General features: G+C 45.0%; 1 protein-coding gene across 1 annotated transcript in view; it reads right to left on the bottom strand.

The window, feature by feature from the left end:
- Positions 1-322: 322 nt before the first annotated feature.
- The window catches only part of ccdc102a (coiled-coil domain containing 102A), a 51,597-nt gene continuing 32,280 nt past the window's right edge, over positions 323-19,639 (bottom strand). Inside the window, exons 4-10 of the mRNA XM_070909279.1 lie at positions 18,841-19,094; positions 17,678-17,786; positions 15,774-15,890; positions 14,410-14,619; positions 7,106-7,276; positions 6,068-6,171; positions 323-455 (exon numbers count right to left, since the gene is read on the bottom strand). Coding sequence (XP_070765380.1) covers positions 323-455; positions 6,068-6,171; positions 7,106-7,276; positions 14,410-14,619; positions 15,774-15,890; positions 17,678-17,786; positions 18,841-19,094 — 1,098 coding nt within the window. The remainder of the gene's footprint in view (positions 456-6,067; positions 6,172-7,105; positions 7,277-14,409; positions 14,620-15,773; positions 15,891-17,677; positions 17,787-18,840; positions 19,095-19,639) is intronic.

Here is a 19,639-nt window from a genome sequence, read left to right as displayed (position 1 = left end):
GCTTTGCGGTGATGTGAGGTAAGAATGAGTGAGTACATCGAAAAGGATGATGCGTGTCGACCTCTGCTATAGTGGTTTGATGGGAGTTGAAGAGGGATCCTTTCATTCGGCGTTACGCTGTCCGGACATCCCGTTAATGTCTGTCACGCTCCTGCTGGGTTTGATCTTGTTGCTCATTCAAAGCGTTACTTACTGGAGATACAGAGTCACCCCCCCCCCAAGAGTTACCAAATACATATTGACTATTCACCTTCTTTATGTGGCTGCAGATGTTTGTTTAAACGTATATCTGTGTGTGTGTGTGTGTGTGTGTGTGTGTGTGTCATGGGATCTGGAGCTGCAGCTCCTCCTCCTCCTCGTCCATGTCACTGGCTGGACCGTCTGGGTTTTCAGGACTGAACCGAGCTGAACGCATCTTCCCAAACAGACCAGGACTCTGCTGCTGCCGCCGCAGTCTGAGAGGGAGAGAGAGAGAGAGAGAGAAAGCGCAGGGTGTTAAAATAACATTAAGGTGCTGACGAATATGACAGTACTACATATCATTTGTTTTTTTTTTATTAGATACGTATGTGTTGTGTAGGTGAATGTGCGTCTGTATGTGTAAATGTGTGTTGGGGATATGCACAATTACACACACACACACACAGGGTTATGAAGGTGCATACTTGGTGTTGTAATGAATTATTCAATGTATCTCAAAATCTCACACTCTGACTGTGATTTAGTTTACAACCCTAAAAGCATTTACTTCCTGGCTATACTGCACCTTGACTTCAACTTAACCACCTGTAGAGTAAAAAGCCTCGCAGAGAAAGTGTATCTCGCCGTAAATAAGTCGGCCGCTGCCTCCGAGGAAAAGCTTCAAGTGATTTATCTGTAGAATTCTGCCTGAATTCATGTCTATTTAGGGGACGATTTATGATCTTGAATGTAGAAAATATGTGCGCGTGAAGCTGCCTCCACAGTGATGACTGAGCTTTAAAAAGGTAGACAGATGTTGTGATCCGAGCGAAAACACAAGTGCTCATGATGCAGGATGGCCATCGCCGAAACTGTCCGACAAAATGAGTTACCCGTCAGTCCATGTAACACACGACAGCTGCTCTTAGTTTGTTTGCAATGATGAAGAGTCACACTCGAAAGCAGGACAGAAAGCTTGGAGTCATGAAGAAGAGCAAGACGATCATTTAAGGATATCAGACAGCGTCTCCTCGAAGGTATTCATGGTGTTGCACTTGTTCGTATGTACAAAAAGTGACTGAAGTAGTGTGTTAAGAATGCTCCGAAACAAGCAGAATCTGAAGGAACCTGCAGTATCGGTCTGGCAGACCATCACCAGGGAAGACGGAATGATATTATATGATATATTAAGAAAAGAACATAAAGCTATGTTAATTTGTCCAATTACTTTGGGGTACCCTAAAATGTGAGGTCCATGTATATAAAATGGTTGTAATCCCTGCACGGGTCTGCACTTAAAGCACATTCTAAAGCTGTGTTTCCACCGCAGGAAACTGTCCCCAGGGACAAGGAAACTTTGCAGGAACCAGAGTCTAAATTAAGTTCCGGGGACATCATTTTACCCCCCAAAAACGTTACTGCTCTGCAAAAGTACAGGAATTTTGGCGGCGAGGCTTGCAGCGCTGAACGTTTCTGACTGGTCGAGTACTCGCAGCCATGGTGGAAGACGAAACGGACGACCAGTTGTGTTTTTCCAGATGAAACGGGGTGGGCACGCTGGCTGCAGAGACTAGTGAGTTTACCCCCTTTACCACCTGCAGCCCTCGTCCCACGTCTCCCCCTGAATCACACAAACCCAGAGGTATAGCATATAGAGTATTTTGCCTGCTCTACCTTAATTTACCGCTGTCTTATTCTTACTGTCTCTACGTTCGTTTAACCTGTCGTGTTTTTCTTGCCTTGTGAAGCGCTTGTAGGAGCACTTGTTTGAAATCACAATGTCACCAGGTGAAGAGGGTTGGGTAGACAGAAACGTTGTTTCAATAAATATATTTCAGCAGTAAGCGAGACACCGTGCCGGAAAAACAGAAGTCACTTTTTCCATACGTCGGCTGACTAATTTGTCTTCGTGGAAACTCAGACAACAACGGGCTGAAGGAACCTTTTAGTTCCTTGAAAAGCAGTAACTGGGACTTAAAGTTCCAGGTACTTTGGGTGGAAACATTGTGGTGTTGTACAGAGCCAATATAACAAATATTCTATGCCCTATTATGTCCAAACACTTCTAGAGCTGACTGTATCATTTTCGTCCTTGGTCTGGAATTGGAGACGACTCAGTGACAGTCCTGCCTTGACTTAAGACCAGGTCGGAAACTGCTAACTCAACAGGGAACACCAGAAGTGTCCCAGGAGGACTTCCCATATGTGGCTGGGCTGTATTTGACAGCCGTGTGGAACACTACGTCAGTGAAACAGCATGGGCCCTAGACAAGAGACTGAGTGGACACCAGAAACAGACATCGGCTGTCTGTGAACACCAAAACCAGAGCATCCACTGGGGAAAGAGGTCAAAGGTTACTGACCAGGACGGGTCCCTGGACGGGTGGAGTAAAGTAAGACATGCACATCTGACAGCAGAGACCATCTTTGAACAGCAGGCCAGGTCAGGTCAGGGCCAAAGCAACCGGTTGACAAACCCATCATAACATTTGTGACCGTAACAGCAGCTCAGCCACTAAAAGCTTTTCTATTGAGCCTACAAAAACACTCAGCAAAGCTACAGACATCAATCTACGGAGAGAGTCAGGAGGGAGAAGGAAGAGACGGAGATAGCCTGCATCCATTTGTTCCGAACTGTTGCGGTCGCTCTTTCAACGAGCAATGAGGAGGATCGATGGCTTTCGCAAAAAAAAAAAACACCTGCAAGAGCAACGGAGGTGGCCAGGGTGCGCTGTATCACGTTCCCCAACAGACGGAAACAAGAGCAACCGCTGATCGAAAGGCAGTGTGTGTGTGTGTGTGTGTGTGTGTGTGTGTGTGTGTGTCAGAGGACTGTGTGGATGTGTGCATGAAAACTATAGCGTAACACTGGTATTATACATATATCATATAACAGTAACGTCTGCCAGAGGATTTCCCCTAAAATGCACCACTACAGCAGGTCATTTCTGACAGACTGGGTGCTGAGCAGCTTCGGCAAGCCCCCAGGGGACGACAACTGTGTTGCCTTCAGGGCCCTTTTGCACCAAGGTTGGCGTGATGATCGTTTTCAATGGAACCACTGCGGAATCAGTGGATTCCCTGTTGGGAGGGAAAATAAATATGCCTCAGACTAGACTTGCGTCTAGTGCAAGATTCGTGAACGTTGACGTTGACCGCTAGCGAACTGTCTTGACAGTGTTGATCTTTAAGGCAACAGACAGCAAGAGAGTCCAAAATGGGGAAAGCTATTGAAGCTTATTAGCTGTGTTGTACTTTCCGCAACTCCTCTGTCCCATGAAAGAAGCATGCATTTTTAGTTAAGAAACGTGTTTATGAGCACTTTAAAGATCTGTTTGAGATAGCAACTCTATCTGCTGTGGAAGATATCGTTGGTGAAGAGAAGAGCAGTCCTTTTAAGTAGGCGAACCGCTTATGAACGCCACATTTGGTTCTTCACCAGGATATGATCCCTCAATGGCTTCCCACCTGCAAACACAAAAGCCCCCACCCCTGAGAATTTAAATTCAACTGGATAAAACAATTCAAGGTTAATACTTCATGTGGAAGCACGCACGGTCTGTGGTTGAAAGCCCTGGAAAAAACTTGTGTAAACCTTGGGATATTTGATCACAGATACTGAAAAAGGGGGCAACTCCAGCAATTTAGCACTGCACTTCCCCTGGGGTTGGGGGAAACACAAGAGATCAAAGATATCCTCGGTATCCTTGTAGTCCCTAGTATGGCTCAAGCTCCAAAACACCGGATCCTACATTTCACAGAATGCAACTCGAGCTTTCCTTAGACCCTCCTGCCTGGTAAACATCTTTCAAACTCTCAAAGTCTCCAGCCCACTTTGAGATAGATGAGCAGACCCCGATGAGTAGCACTCCTCGTAACAAGTAAAGTGATCCGATGTGTAAAATCTTGGGTCGTAAACTCCGGTCCGGTGCCTCTTTAACACAAAAATGTCACCGTTATGTTTGTTATATTATTTGTTATACTTATTTTAAGTGTGTATGGAACTGTCACCATCAACTTTTTTATTTTTTTTTATTTTTGTATTTTTTCCATGAGTCACAGCCACCAGGTGGCTTTAAATGTCTTTGAAATATACAGCTCTGGAATAGTTGTCGCACTCTCCTCATACCCCAAACTCCTCAAATAAACCATGAGGCAACACACATACAAGTACATTAACACACACACACACACACGCTTATCCTCCTCTGACATACTGACAAGGATACACACACACACACACACACAAACACATTCTTTGTATGCTAACTTGTGTCGGTGGCGCATGATATAAAACATGCCAACAGTGATGAAATGACGTAGTGAGAACACAGACATCCATCAACATGCACACACACACACACACACACACACACACACACACACACACACACACACACGTAGTCAAGCAGTCTCTGAAAAACTGAATCAAAGAAAAAAAAAAAAAAATCCAGAATGAAGAAAAGCCTAAGCTACACCCTCTTCAAGTCTTTGAAGCCGTTACCATGCCGACACGCCTGTCACTCCTCCACAGAGCGGAGCAACAAGAGAGCTCTCTGTTACTACGGTAACCTGCGACTGGTAGCTCAGCGATTGGCTGTCGGGTGGCGGAGCAGCGACGTGGAGAAAATGGAGAGAGCGCAGAGGGAGAGGCAGAGAGCAAGGGAGCGGAGGACTGTGCAAAGCTGATAGGGTACGAGAGCTAAACCGAAAGACAGGCAACACACACACACACACACACACACACACACACACACATAGAGCAGAGGAAGCTAATCTCTAAATAGTAAGAGAAGTGAGTGCTGAGGCTCACAGTGAAGCCTGGCAGCTACAACTAGGCTGTCAGCTATCACACACACACACACACACACACACACACCTGAATATGGCGTGTTCTGAGTAAGTGCCTTGTCGTAGAGCCGCAACGATTACTTGATAATCGATAAATCGTTTCAGTCCTTTTTCAAAAGCAAAGATGTCAAGGGTTTGCTGGTTCCCAGCTTCTTAAACGAAGGCTGCTTTTCTTTGTTCTTCATGGCCGTAAATGACGAGTCTTTGGGGTTTTGGACTGTTGGTCGGACAAAATAGGCAGTTTGAAGGCGTCACTCCGGGCACTCTGGGAAATCGCGTTCTTCACAATTGTTTTTCGATATTTCACGGACTAAAAGATTCATCGATTAATCGTGGCAATAACCGGCAGATTAATCGAAAATAATCGTTAGCTGCGGCCCTAAATTTATGGAGCGTTTTTTGACCCCTGGAATCCTAGTGTGTTCCTGCCCACATTGACTCCAGGTGGCGCTGTTGAGCAGGGCGGAATTTCACACACAGAATCTCTGAGATGACTAAGCCTATTTTTTCCTCTTTTTTTTTTTTTTTTTTTTTTTAAAAATCACGTTTTTCTTTTTTACATGTATTAAGGTCACCTGACTCTGACTCTTCCTGCTAACTCAAGCAAGGTTGGAAAAAAAAGACTCATTGTCCTAATTGAGTTACGACAATAATAATGCCGTGGGGGTGTTAAATGCCCAACACGCTGCATTACATACACATCAGACTGCTAAACACTCCACTAGCAGACTTACAGTTTGGGTCATGAATGCTAACTGATGTGGTGTATATTTATTTTTGCTGCAATAACCCCCATGTTCATTTACAGGCAATAACTTCCTAAACTGGTGTTGAGTTCCTAAAAGAGTAGCGACCAGTGCACTGATCTGAAACCCACTTCAACCATCTGACCCTGCATGTACTGCAGCCAGGCACCGTGTTTGTACCAGGTGTACTTTAGCCTCCATTACGACCAAGTCATGCCAATGGATAGCATGAAGTGTGTGTGTGTGTGTGTGTGTGTGTGTGTGTGTGTGTGTGTGTGTGACCATCTCACCTTGACTGTAAGTGTTCCAATTGCACCTGCAGATTCTCAGTCTGCTCCACCTGCTCATCCAGAGACCTCTGCAGCTTCCTGGTCTGGTTGTGGGACTCATCCAACTGGAAACACACACGCATGCGCACACACACACACACACACACACACACACACACACACACACACACACACACACACACACACACACACACACACACACACAGGGAACATAGTTATTTGTAATGTGCTGGCACATGTCGGATGCCCCAGAAGTTTTGTCCCTGTACAACTATACCACATCCACGCTGTCAAATGAGGTGACGCCACGTGACGCTGCCAGAGTGGGTCGGTCTTAAAAGTAAGGTGTAGAAATGGTTAAAAGCTGAACCTATTCTCATAATTAAGACCGTTGTAATATATCACCTCCCTATTATTGCCTTACCTATTATCATTGCACTCTCTCTGTTGTCGAGAGTCAGGGGCACAACTTCAGGGAGGCGACACGAGCTTCCTAAAGCTATCTAAATAAACATCAATTTTGCATTTATCATTTTATATGCTGGGTCCAAACTGGCATACAAAGTGACCCCTGGATGGACCTATTGAAGTTAACTGAAGCCTACATCCTCGACAAAGCAATCAAAGCCTTTCATGGTATTTTTTTTTATTTTTATTAGGCCTGTAATCTCTGTAGAAGTAGAATCACGCTACGTATGAAACAATAAGTAATACACGTTTGTTGTTACTGCAGATGAATATGTAGTTTTGCTACCAAAACACTAGCTCGGTCAGCGGTAGATAACTATGCAGTTAGCAAGAACAGCTAATCCAGAGGGCTCCTCTCATCAGAGACAAGGGTTTGAAATGATTCATGTAAAACTGAAGTTTATTTGGAAAACCTTAGGAGGCTTGATATACGTTACACACACGTTGCGTTGCTACAGATTTGTTTCCCGGATCTCTACAACAGAGCGCAAAGTTAGTGGCAAGAGTCACGGATTGGTGGAACAGTCCGGAAGCTGAAGGGTTTTCAATTGGTGGACACCACGTTCCTACCTCATCCTCAGCCTGTCCCAACTCTTTCTTAAGCTCCTCCACCCTCAGACGCAGCTTTTTGACTTCGGCCTCGTGGCTCTCCACCCTCCGGTTGGCGTGGGCGAGCTCCGCTGTCTTCTCCTGGAACTGCTTCTTCAGCTTCGCATGAATGTGCCGAAGGTCGGCCAGCTCCTGAGCACGCAGCAGACAGACAGGGGACAGGCTTAGGGACAGTGCTTCTAAAGCGGATTCCGGTCGACCAGCTCTTCTGTCTCATTCCCTACTGACAAATATTAGCCAATTAATACATTCATCAGTCGTTAATTGTTTGTCATTTACGAAGTATGAATTGCTTTGTGGGATTTGCTCATGATCCAAAGATCTGAAATACTTGAAATGAAAATATATAATCATTAGTTGCAGTAATAATATGTCATTAGCAAGATTGTCTCCCCGTCCATTGAGTTTATCTACAGATCCAGTCTCATGTCAATTACAGCCTGATCAATACTGGATACCAATATCGATTATTGAGAGTGAAGGATCTCTTAAAGATCAACGAAAAAAAACAACCCATTTTAGTTTGAAAAGCAGGTACCCAAGACAATAAAGACCATGGTTCAGAACCACAACAGTTTGAATGTGAGGTTGCCTTGTAGTTTTGGGGGGGGGGGGGTGGAGCACAAGTCGTAGATTTACACAGATTTATGAAAAGGCTGTCTGGTGAGAGAGAGGGCATGCCGAGAGGTGACAAATTCACTGGTTAAAAGAGGGTCGGACTACTGTCTGAGGTGTGACGGGGCGAGTAAAAGTAAAAGCAGAAATCTATATAAAAGTCCTCTAGTGGTAAAACATCTTATCGAAAGAAGTGCCAGTAAGGCCTCAGAGGTGTGGCCCCAGGTCCGAGAGACCAAGGTCACCAGATAGATGAACGGTCACCAGATGGACGAACGGCCTGAGTATAAAAAAATATATATAAAACAATAATAAAATGTATATCAAACAATATTTCAGACAGGAAATTCCCCATCATCAGTCAGAGGGATAATAAATACAAATAAAATGTAATCGGTAAAACTCTAAATTCACGAGGGGGTTGTTGATAATAAGTGCTATAAAAGCAGCTTTTAGACATGCCGAAGGTAACAGGGGAAACTTAAAGAAGGTATTTCTTGCTGATGATAGTTGTGGATTATGGATATAGCAAATGTGTATTTCATATACAAGGTAATAAATGACCTATTTAATTATAAGAAAGTGTACATGAGTGCTGTCAAGAGTTGATAATGCTCTCCACACCCTGGAATTGAATATTTTCCAGACCGTGGATTTGGAAACGGGTTTAAAGGCCAGTTTGTTTTTTGTTTTTTTAATCATATACTGGTGTTGTGTGATTCTGATTCGAAATTCAATTCCTGTTTCCCCTACGTATAGTTTTCCACAATGGATACAGGTGATCACGTACACCATATTTGTGGATTTGGCCTGCAGAATCTGCCTGTAGGGGTCCCTTTTTCCAGGGTGTACAGTAGGTGGGCTGGTTTGAAGTGCTGCCGGTCTTTGTTGCGTTTGTTATCTTGGTGCATGAAGCATTCATCTTTTAGATCTTTTTTTTTTTTTTCTTTCTAGGAATGGGTTAGGTTTAGGGTTAAAGGGTTAGGGTTTGGGTTAGAGAAGAAAACTAGGAGCAAAAAAACACAACCTGAAAGACCAGTAACAACACCCAAGACGCCCTGACAAGAGCCACATGGGTGTAACGGCCTCTAAATGGACATGTCTGAAAGCTGACATTTGGTCGTGTTTCATCTGTTTGTCAGGGTGTCATTTTAGGCAATTGTGGTCGTGGTCAGGCTTGAGTCAACAAAAAGCTCCGCTCCCCAGGTTTGCGTTGGGATTAGCTGGGGAGAGTCTGCACTTGGAGCTAATGGCATCATCAATAACTCACCATTGTCACTCACAGCACTTTCATGTGCTTTGACGGCGTTGATTCAGCCTCCCTTTCTGCCGTCTCGCGCCTAATGGCTCCCCAGACGGAGCAGCTTCCAAGAAGCTTTTCGGGAATGTATATGGCATTACGATGGAGAGAAATGGGACATCTACTGGAACGATAAAAGACAAGCCCGGATCGAGGAGTGGGAAATGCCCTTCACTTATCTATTCATATCGGTATTTGATCCAGCCGTTATCTTTACTATGTATGAAATATTTGATTCTTTTAGCTATCAACACAGAATTAGCTTTAACCTCTGGAATATAAGCTCGTTTGTTCTCACTGACAACATTCCATGCACGGAGGGAACACACAGTGTTTTATCTGTTGTTCAAATAATAACAAATTCCTTAAGAGGCGGCACATAGACGACCCCCCCCCCCCAGTGAATATTTACATGATAATAAAGGCAAAATGCCTGAATGCCACACATATACTAGTGTAACCCCAGAGCCAGATCAAACAAAGAGAGCGGCAGGGTAATGCAGGGAATAATAATAAATTATAAAAAAAAGCGAAGGGGGGGATGTGGGGTGGGTCTTGAGAATGACAAGGGATGAGGAGCAGTGGGGGAGGGGCAGGTAGTAATTGGAAGGGTGGTATTCTACAGGAACATAAAGGTGAAGCATAAGAACAAAGACAATTGAGTGCAGCCCTGCACAAGAGAGAGAGAGACCCAACATCCAGACAGGGACATTTTAAATAATTCGCTCATAATGTTAGGAAATTATGCTTATTCATATGTACAAGTATCCATCTATCACATATCCATCAGTCGACCGGCTACAGAAAATAAACCGATTTACTCATTGTTTACGTCACTTGTCAAGCAGAAAAGGCAAACATTCACAGTACAGAAGTCGTTGGCTGCCAATACTGAAATAAAATCGTTGAATCACATGGAAATGGATTTTCCATTTGTGAGCGCATGATCTATGAAATCCAATGACAAAGGTTCATAATGGCAGGATTCTTCCACGCCTCTGTCATTTCAATTTTGATCCAATGCAAGCTAAAATTTGGACTGGGGGAGTGGGGGGGTGCAAAAGTCAATTTTGCATTTTTTATTTTCAAGTTGATGTTGCACGTGACAATGAAAACAAAAAGTATTTTTTAAGGTCGTTTTAATTTTCGTTTTTTTTTTAATTTAATTTAATTTTTTGGATCTGAAAGATTCTGTGCATTTTGTCACACATCATGTGGAAACAAACCAAATTTTTTTTTTAATATTGGCATCCACAGACACTCAAATGTGAGGATTTGCTGTTTTTATAATTGTAAAATAAAACATCTTTAGGTTTTGGACTGAATCAGAATCAGAATCAGAATCAGAAATACTTTATTGATCCCCGAGGGGAAATTGTACAACTACTGTTGTAGTCCTACTGTTGGTAGGACTAGACCCGCAATCTGAAAATGTCAGGTCGGACTCTGAGAAATTGTAATACACAAACAATTAACTCGTTAAGCGAAAAAAATAATCCAGATTAATTTAGGATGGAATTAATAGTGTCTAAGGAGACACTATTTAGCCACAATGTGCTCAAATTGTAATGAAAAAGATATATATATATATATATTTCTCATGCGTGCCCCCCCCCCCCCCCCCCCCCCATTTTCTTCCCATATCCTCCTGGATGGCTTCATTAGCCCAGTTTCCCCACATGTTCATTAAACTTTAATCTCCTTGGCCGACAGGACATCCCAAAATATCCACTTCCTGAGAAAAAGTGACGCCTAGAAAGGGCTGCCGGTGTGAAAACAAAACCGCGGCTTATCCCCACTTGGCTAAATTAAAAACCATTTCCAACAGCTATAGTACATATTACATATCATACAGCATACAGATATCTGAGCTATGAAGACAGGGTCTGCTACTGCCACTACGCCAAAATGAAAATACAGTGTTACAGCGCTGCGGTCTTGGCTGCCGTCCCTGGCCTCCTATCTGTCAGAGAAAAGGCCTGACGAATGAAGCAAGCTTCTACTGTACGCCTCAAAGCAGACATGCAGGCCAGAAACCTCAATATTCCCTGCAGTTTTATCATTTCAAGACTGTGTAATGAATGAGGGCAGAGGAAGACGGAGGAGACAACAGGGGTGGGGGTGGGGGGGCGAGAGGCTGGGAGTCCCTGATTCTATTAAACATAAGGGATTACTGAGGGATGTACGAGTATGAATATGCGTATGTCTCTTTATGTATGTGCGTGTATGCTTATTCATTTGAGTTAATTATGTGTGTGTGTGTGTGTCAATACTCTATCATGGGTTCGTGTTTGGTTGTGCCAAATTGCTCACACACAAAAGCACAATGTGTGTGTGTGTGTGTGTGTGTGTGTGTGTGTGTGTGCGTGCGTGTACATGTGTTACGCCTGTTAAATGTTTCTCCTTGACTGGAGAGACCCTGAAGTCTGCTGCTACATCTGTTCCGCTAAACCAAAGACACACACACACACACACACACAAATAAACCACAGGCTTCTGCCCTGAAATATGTTTACACATGCATCATCTTGACAAAAAGGTTCTTTAAGATGTGCGAAAAACAATCAAACAAAACAGAATCAGAATCAAAATAACTGATGTACATAACGCCAGCTCATTAAGACTGGCGTGAACACGCGAACCCCTGCAAGCGTCCACAAATGCACACAAAGAATCGCCAGAATCGCCCCCCCCCCCCCCGCCATACTGAATTTAGCATTAATTTAGACAGTAAAGTCTCTCTCCCTTGCACGCACACACACACACACACACACACACACACACACACACAGAGCGAATAGCAGAATTTGGTTTTATAATCAGGGCTGCCCACGAGTGGAGTGATACAATGGGGGGGGGGGGACTTATAGGCACTGCTCCAACCAGATTGGTCAGAACAGATCAGCTCAATAAAAGAGTGAAATGAGGATGAAAATGCAGAGACACAGATGAGACGGAGCAGGTGACACAACTATTAGAGGTGAGAAGCACAAGAAAGTAGCACACACATACGAAACCACACATATATATATATATATATATATATATATACAAATATATATACATATATACATATATATTTAAGTCTTTATATGCACCTAAACAACACATATCCAAACATTTTATGACAGAAAATAAGCTAATTTAAGAAGTCACTAGCTAACCTTCACATGCGACTGAAGCCCGTGCTGGGCAGAACTGATAAGCCTCCTTCTCGCAGTGGTGAGATTCTTCGGGCCGTAATATTAGTGAAACCTACAAAGGCTGGACACCTCCATGCACAATGACCCAAATTTCACAAAATTGTCACCTAGTCCTTACTGAATCCCTGCCTTTATGACCCAAAAGCAGACGGTTATCGAGGCCTGGCGATCACGATTCACGAAACGATCCAACGGTCGCAAGCGTCAAGTGTCAATGAGATCACGGGGGGGGGCTGGGGGTGTGAAGCTGGTTTCTTCGGCCTCTATGAGCACATCTCATCTCTCCGTTTCTTTATCTTTTCCCTCTCCTCGTCTTCCTCACAGTCATTTGCATCCTTCCGTCTACCCCTCTCCCCTTTGATCTTCGTCTTTGCCACCTTACTCCTCCTCCTACCTCCTGACACAGCGAGCTAATTCTCCCTGTTGCTTTTCTCTCAGACGTCATGTCTGGAGTAATTATTCTGTCTCTACATTTGATTCATTTCGTTTTACCCCCTGTGTCTGTGTGTGTGTGTGTGTGTGTGTATGTGCATGTTTCTAACTGCAGCATTAAATAAACCTGAGAGCTTCATAAATAACCCTGTGGGACGGGTGGTAATGGGGGCCACTTACATTGAACAACACTTACACACATACTTGCTGGTGCCACCCAACCGGCTGCTAATAGGGTCATGTAAGGAGACTAGAGATCATCACACGCACACGCACACACACACACACACACGCAGACAGAGCTATTAATGAAAATTGATTACATCTTGAATTACACAAGCACACACAGTGTGTGTGTGTGTGTGTGTGTGTGTGTGTGTGTGTGTGTGTGGACATGTATTAGGGTTGTGCGGCGGTGTGGGAGTGACACTACGTGGCCCATTCGTGTGACGTCATGTTATGAACTTTAACCCCCCCCCCCCCCCCCCGGCCTACGTGATTGGCCACCGCAGCATGACGTTGGGTCTAACCGCTGCAGCCCAAACGCACTACCCACATTCAAAATGAAAGGGAGGACTGGCGGATTTGGTCTGAATGCTGGCTAACTCATCTTGTGGGGACATGAATCTGTTTACACAGTCACATTGTGGGGACTCACCATCCATTCGGGGACAAAAACGCAAGTCCCCATAGTTCCCATCATGAAGACTTGGTTTAAGGGTTAGGGTAAGGGGCAGGCAAGAAGTGGGAGTTAGGGTAAGTCTCCAGGGAATGAATGTAAGTCAATGTAATGTCCTCTGAAGTGATGGAAACACGACTGTGTGTGTGTGTGTGTGTGTGTGTTTGCTTGCTTTCGCAGTAACACATAAGGCAAAGGGGGATCCCAGCATCACAAATCACGCAGGTGTTGATGAGCTCACACACACACACACACACACACACACACACACACACACACACACACACACACACACACACACACACACACAAACAAACATTTCAGCTATCACCAGCCTAAAAGATGGATCATAAATGACCAAACACACACACACACACACTGTGCAAACAAAATATTAACTTCTGCTTTCTCTCACCCCCTATTACTCCTCCAGGGAGTGTGTGTGTGTGTGTGTGTGTGTGTGTGTGTACAGATGAGTGTGTTGCAGTGTGACACTGAACATCAATCTGTGCAGTAGTAGTGATGCCCAAAGCCCTGGCTGGGGTTGAAGATGATTCTACTATCAATCAACCTGTGTGTGTGTGTGTGTGTGTGTGTGTGTGTGTGCACATCTAGTGTCTCAATCGCTTGTCCTGTTTCTCATTCTCTGTCCAGATCAATACCACAGTTTCAACACTACACACAAAACAAAATCAATCTCAAACACACACACACACACACACACACACACACACACACACACACACACACACACACACACACACACACACACACTGCTGACAGTGTTCCAGAAAGACGAGGTCACGGCACAGACTCCCTAACATCAGTCTGTATGTATTGGTGTAGCAATGGTTGTGGAATTAAAATGATTATTCTGGTTTATTATAATTCGGGCCGTTAGGACAATGTTATTATAGCTCATAGGAATAGTGGGATATTCCCTCAACAGCCTGAAAACCTGAATTAAAGGATTGACAAGAAAAGAGGGGGGCTGTTTCTGGTCTACGTAGCACAGTGAAAGCACTGGGATGTCCACCTTGTTCCTCTCGAACAGCTCGCTCTGGATGGCCTTGAGGTCGGTGTCAAGTGCGGAGGCGGCCTGCCGGCGCTTCCTGGCCAGCTGCTCCTCCAGGTCCTCAGCCTGAGCCCTCAGCTTCTTGTTGTCCCTCTCCAGGGCGAGCTTCTCCGTCTCCAAGCGCTCCCTGCGCCCCCACTCCGCAGCGTTCTCCACCTGCAGCCTCTCCATCTGACAGAGACAGCGAGCAAAGAGGAATAGAGGCTGAGGACGCCGAGGCGATGGATGGATTTTAGGCGTACCCATCAACGCTGGCGCTAACACAAAGGTTCACGAATGGGTTGAACCTTTGTGTTAAACGGCAGCGGGCCAGTCACTTCCTGTCCTGCTACATTGATTTGTTGCAGTAAACTAAAGATAATGTGTAAAGCTACTGATGACACTAACACTTCCTGTCAACACATTTAAATGTTCTGCACATTTTTGAGATGCTGTTCATGCCTTCATGAGTCAACAGCAGAGAGATGACACGCAAACGGGGGGTCCCCAGCCGAACTGGAACTGGGGGTTCAGGGTCGAGCATCCCTGCCAAACATGGTAGGGGCAACGAGGGCAACTGATGCCGATGACATTTTTACAGGTGTAGAAATAAAAACTCTGCCACACTCTGTAGTTAAGCAGGTTTTTGGCTTGTGAGCATAAAGAAGGAAAAGACGGAAACATGCAGAGGTGACATGATTAAATGCAGGGCACAAGTGTTCACGCCTGTCCTGTGAAAATACAGAGAGAGAGAGAGAGAGAGAGAGAGAGTGCCTACAGCAGGAATCTGAACTATGTTCTGTATCTGTAGTCCTAGTAGTAACTACTAACTATGAAACTACTAGTTTGTTGTTCTGACCAGACTGTACTGCACATGATGAAGACAGAGATCATGTAGCTGCCACGAGATGGCAGTGTAAACAGGATTATACGCCACTCTGTGGCAAAACAAAAGTTTATGATACTCACAAGTTTTGTTCAGAACGCCACTTTTAGGGTTTTTGAAGCGTAAATGGAATCGTCAGGAGCAAAAAGCTAACATTAGGCTATAAAGGAACTACACCACGGTCGCATTACTTCAACGTCACCACCGCTGAGCTTCACTTTTATATATCTATATAGATAGATATAGGATCCGTGACAACTTCTGCTAACTACTTTCCGGGCTTTAGGACTCATTCCTGCAGCACTCTAATGACAACATGGTGGCGCAGTGGGTAGCACTGTCGCACGGGAGGTAAAGCTGGTTAGAGCGGCACTCGTGTCGAAGTGTCCTTGAGCAAGACACTGAACCCTCAGTTGGTCCCGATGGAGACCAGCACCTTGGCATGGCAGCTCCGTCTCACCTCAGCTCGTAGTTCAGCTAGTTTCTTGTCCATACTGGTTCGGGCACCCAGCTCGTCCTCCAAGTCTTCAGATATGCGGCCGAGCTCGTCCTGGTGCATCTCCTTCAGCAGGTTCAGCTAGATGGTGTTAGGAAGGGGGGGGGGAGACAAAACGTCAAAGGCCTGGGTGTTTTATATTGCCCTGTTATTTTTCATGTTTTTGAGAAAACACCACAGGACCACTGAACCCTCACAGTATCAAAGAATTAGAAAGTCCTCATTTCTTCTGTTTTTAAAGGTGCAACTCTACAAAGACGCTGAAAGCCCAGATCGTATGTATGATGTATATTTCACGATCAGGTAAACTGACAGGTCGTTACAACAGGGAAGGGTTCCTTACTAACACCAATACAAGCTTTTAAAGTAAACAAATAGTGCTCAGTGCTGCGTTTCTGGAACCAACGGGAAGCGTGTAGATAAGGATGACCCGGTCTCCGTTATCGTCCCTTTTCATCCCTCCTTGTTCTTATCTGATCATTGCATCTCTGCCTGCGTCTCATCTGCCTCCTCTCCTCCTTCAGCGTTTTGCCCTATCCTGCTTCTATCCCTTCCATCTCTCCTACCCAGCATATCTTCAAAAACACCCGTCCTCACCATCTACACATCTGCCATGTGTTCTGACCTATCCCCCCCTTTCTGTCTCTCTGCTGGTTTTTATCAAACTGATGGTGTCATATAGTGACCCTTTCCCACGACACCCTGTGTTAGCTGTGTTCTGTCCCTCTCCTCTCTGCAGGCCTGGACTGCCCCCGTGTGGTGTAACACTGCCAAGACGCTAGCCAGGTTTCTGCAGAGCCCTACACTCTATGGGTGCCGCTTTGGTCATCTTGACGCCCAAGCGTTGCAGTAAACTTTCAATCAATGTACTCAGCATATCAATTATATCTGTATCTAATGTTTGCATGAATAGAGAAATGGTGTCAGGAACATCTGGGCATTGCCTGGAGGGGGGCTGGAATATCTCAAGTTCAAGATAAGACACCATTGTTTACAAAGTAAATTCAATTCTATTCAATCGTGCTGAAGACTAAGTGTTGGTGAGGAGGGCCCGGACCCATACTCTGACCGTGACCTTGGACGTCTGACCTCCGACAGAAGGAACTTAAGTTCACTGCGATATTGTGAGGACATATGAAGTTCTTACCATCTACGTATCAAAGACAATCACAGCACCAGAATTCTACTTTGCGTGATTAATTCATTTTCTATTATTTCAACACAGGTTACAGTGGAATTTTTGCTTACTCAGCTCAACCCCCCCCCCCCCCCCCTAAATAAGAAAATTATTCATCAAATTAAATGAACATATTACCTGCAATTATAGTTTAGAGCTTGATGTGATGAAGAATTTCCCCAGAAGTTAAATATCTCTAGTTACATTCGGGTACACTACAACTAGCTCAAACAGAAACAGGCCGCTCTACTGCGTTTTACGAAGGGACCCTTTTTTGACAGGAAACAGGACTTTGGTGTCGCGCACACAGTCCATGTTGGCTGAGCTCATAAAAGCGGAGCCGCCCCTAAATCCCATGACTTTGCATTGTATTGTATTTTAGTATATATATATATATATATATATATAAGGCAAAAGTCCAGCTCCTGATAGGGACTAAGTCATGACACTTTGTACGTCATGGATTGTTGGTCACCGGCAGGCACCCTGCATGGCACCGTAAATATCAAATAAGAGTCAGTATTCAAATAATGACCCGAGTCTCACTTAAAAGCCAAAAACAAGGAAGGTCAGTCACAAATAAATGTTGGGCACACGACGGGATGTGGACAGACCAGTGCTCCACTGTTCAGAAAAACAGGGGGGGATCCACGCACAGACATGTTCTCTCTGACTACGTGGGGTGCCTCACCTGTTTGAGGGCCTCCTGTTTGCTCTTGCTGAGCTCCTCGTATTTAAGTTTCCACTGACTGAGTTCAGCCTCCAGCCTCTCGATGCTCTTGCTCAGCGCGAGCTTGTCTCTGGAAGGGGGGGGGGGGGGGGGGTGGACGACACAAAAGACACAAACACACATTAGCGATTTTCATGGGTTATTGTCGGAGTGAGCAAATGTCTTCACATTTTACATTTTACACGTTAAGAAGCTCACAACACTGAATCATCAGCCATTTGTCACTGCACCTTTCATTGGTGTCCTAATTTTTACGACAGCACGGAGCTCACGCTAAGGTGACAGCGGCCGATAGCCAGGGAACTCAGGAGACCAGGAACAAAAGGGGCCGAATACGAATTGATACGTTGTGCTTTGTATAAACTATATGGCAAATATAGGACGTTTTGATTTAACAAGCTGATTTTGATGCAGGGACAATAGACCCTGAACGAAACAGGGTCTTGTTTACACTGTTCAGAAGTCGTCGTTCGCGTGCAACCTCTCACTGAACTGATCAGGAGAAATGCCTGCTTGAAAACCATTTCTGTCCAGTAAAGTTCCGCCGTAAGTCGGCCTGCTGAAGACAGAGGCGGCCGAGCGGAGGTGTGAGTCGGCGTCGTGGCTCGAACGGACCGGGCGCTTCAGTATTACACAACTGTTTTCGCTGAACTGAATGGTACTCCACAAACAAGAGTGACGATCCTGATATGTAAAGTTGGTGGAGTGCCCCTTGAATCTACAGTGTTGGCGGCAAAAACGTCCTTAAAAGCGAAACCACTCACTCCGCAGATTGGCCTCTTTCGGCGTTATGTTTATCATAAAACTGGGATGATTGCTACCGATGCACTTATTGTTGCAGCAGGTGGTGGAAGAGCTAATATCAACTGTTTAACATATTGTTGGGTAGGTTAACCTATAAGAATGTATTGCATTTTAAAAATTGAATACATGTTTTGCAGATTAAATATTAATCTGCAAAATAACTATATCTGGAGTGGAGTACAAGTTGACAGTGTCATCAAACGGGACATTCTAACTGAATTCTCTACTGCTGCAACAGATCCAACTGTTGTTATGTCTGTATATATATATATATATATATATATCAATATATATATATATGGATTTTCTGTCTCTCTTACTCTCTCTCTTTCAGCAGGACTTTCTGGGACTCGTCCAGGCGAAGCTGCAGGGCGTTGAGTTTACTGGAGTCGTCCTCCACCATGCTGATGTCGTCCCACAGCTGCCTGCTGCGTTCCTGCCGGCTCAGACCGGAAGACGAGCGCGAGCCGGCCAGGTTTACGCCGCCGCCGCCGCCGCCGCGACTTTCCCAGGCCTCTTGAGCGCTGCCTTCCGGGGACCTGGAACACAGGACGGACTCCAGCGCTTCCAAGTCCTGACAGGGCGGGAGACAGAGAGAGGGAGGAGAATATGAGACAACAATGGCAGTTTGTTGATATAGCAGTGACGCGAAATGTCATTTAATGTCATTTTATATCCCGATGATGATGATTTCATTCCGGAAAAAAAGACGCGCAGGCCAGGAGTTGCAGCGGTCTAAGGGCTGGGCTGCTAGATGACGAAGAGCCTGGACCATTCAAGACTTGGACTATTGACCCCTGTCTCCGTCTGCAAACTCAAGTCACCACAGTTGAACTCGGCACACAAAGATAAGCTCAGGTTTAAATTCGCGCCCCCCACGCCAGCGACTCCACTGAAATACGTTTGGTCTGTTCCAAAGTCTCGTCAAAAGGTTTTCCAGCAGTTTCGGCCACAAAATGAATACACACTGTCAACGCGAGTATAAATATCTTATAACCACACTGGGTGTAGTAAATTGCTGTGCTGTATGAGGCTCGGCGGGTGAGGTTCTCACAGTGTTTATTGCCATTTTCCAACTCCATCGCTCGGCGTTTACCTCCCTAGCATTCCACCACTCCT

Source organism: Enoplosus armatus, chromosome 1 (assembly GCF_043641665.1).
Source record: "Enoplosus armatus isolate fEnoArm2 chromosome 1, fEnoArm2.hap1, whole genome shotgun sequence".
Taxonomy (NCBI): Eukaryota; Metazoa; Chordata; class Actinopteri; order Centrarchiformes; family Enoplosidae; genus Enoplosus; species Enoplosus armatus.
Note: the sequence above shows the minus strand (reverse complement) of the source record. Positions and strands in the feature narration are given on the sequence as shown.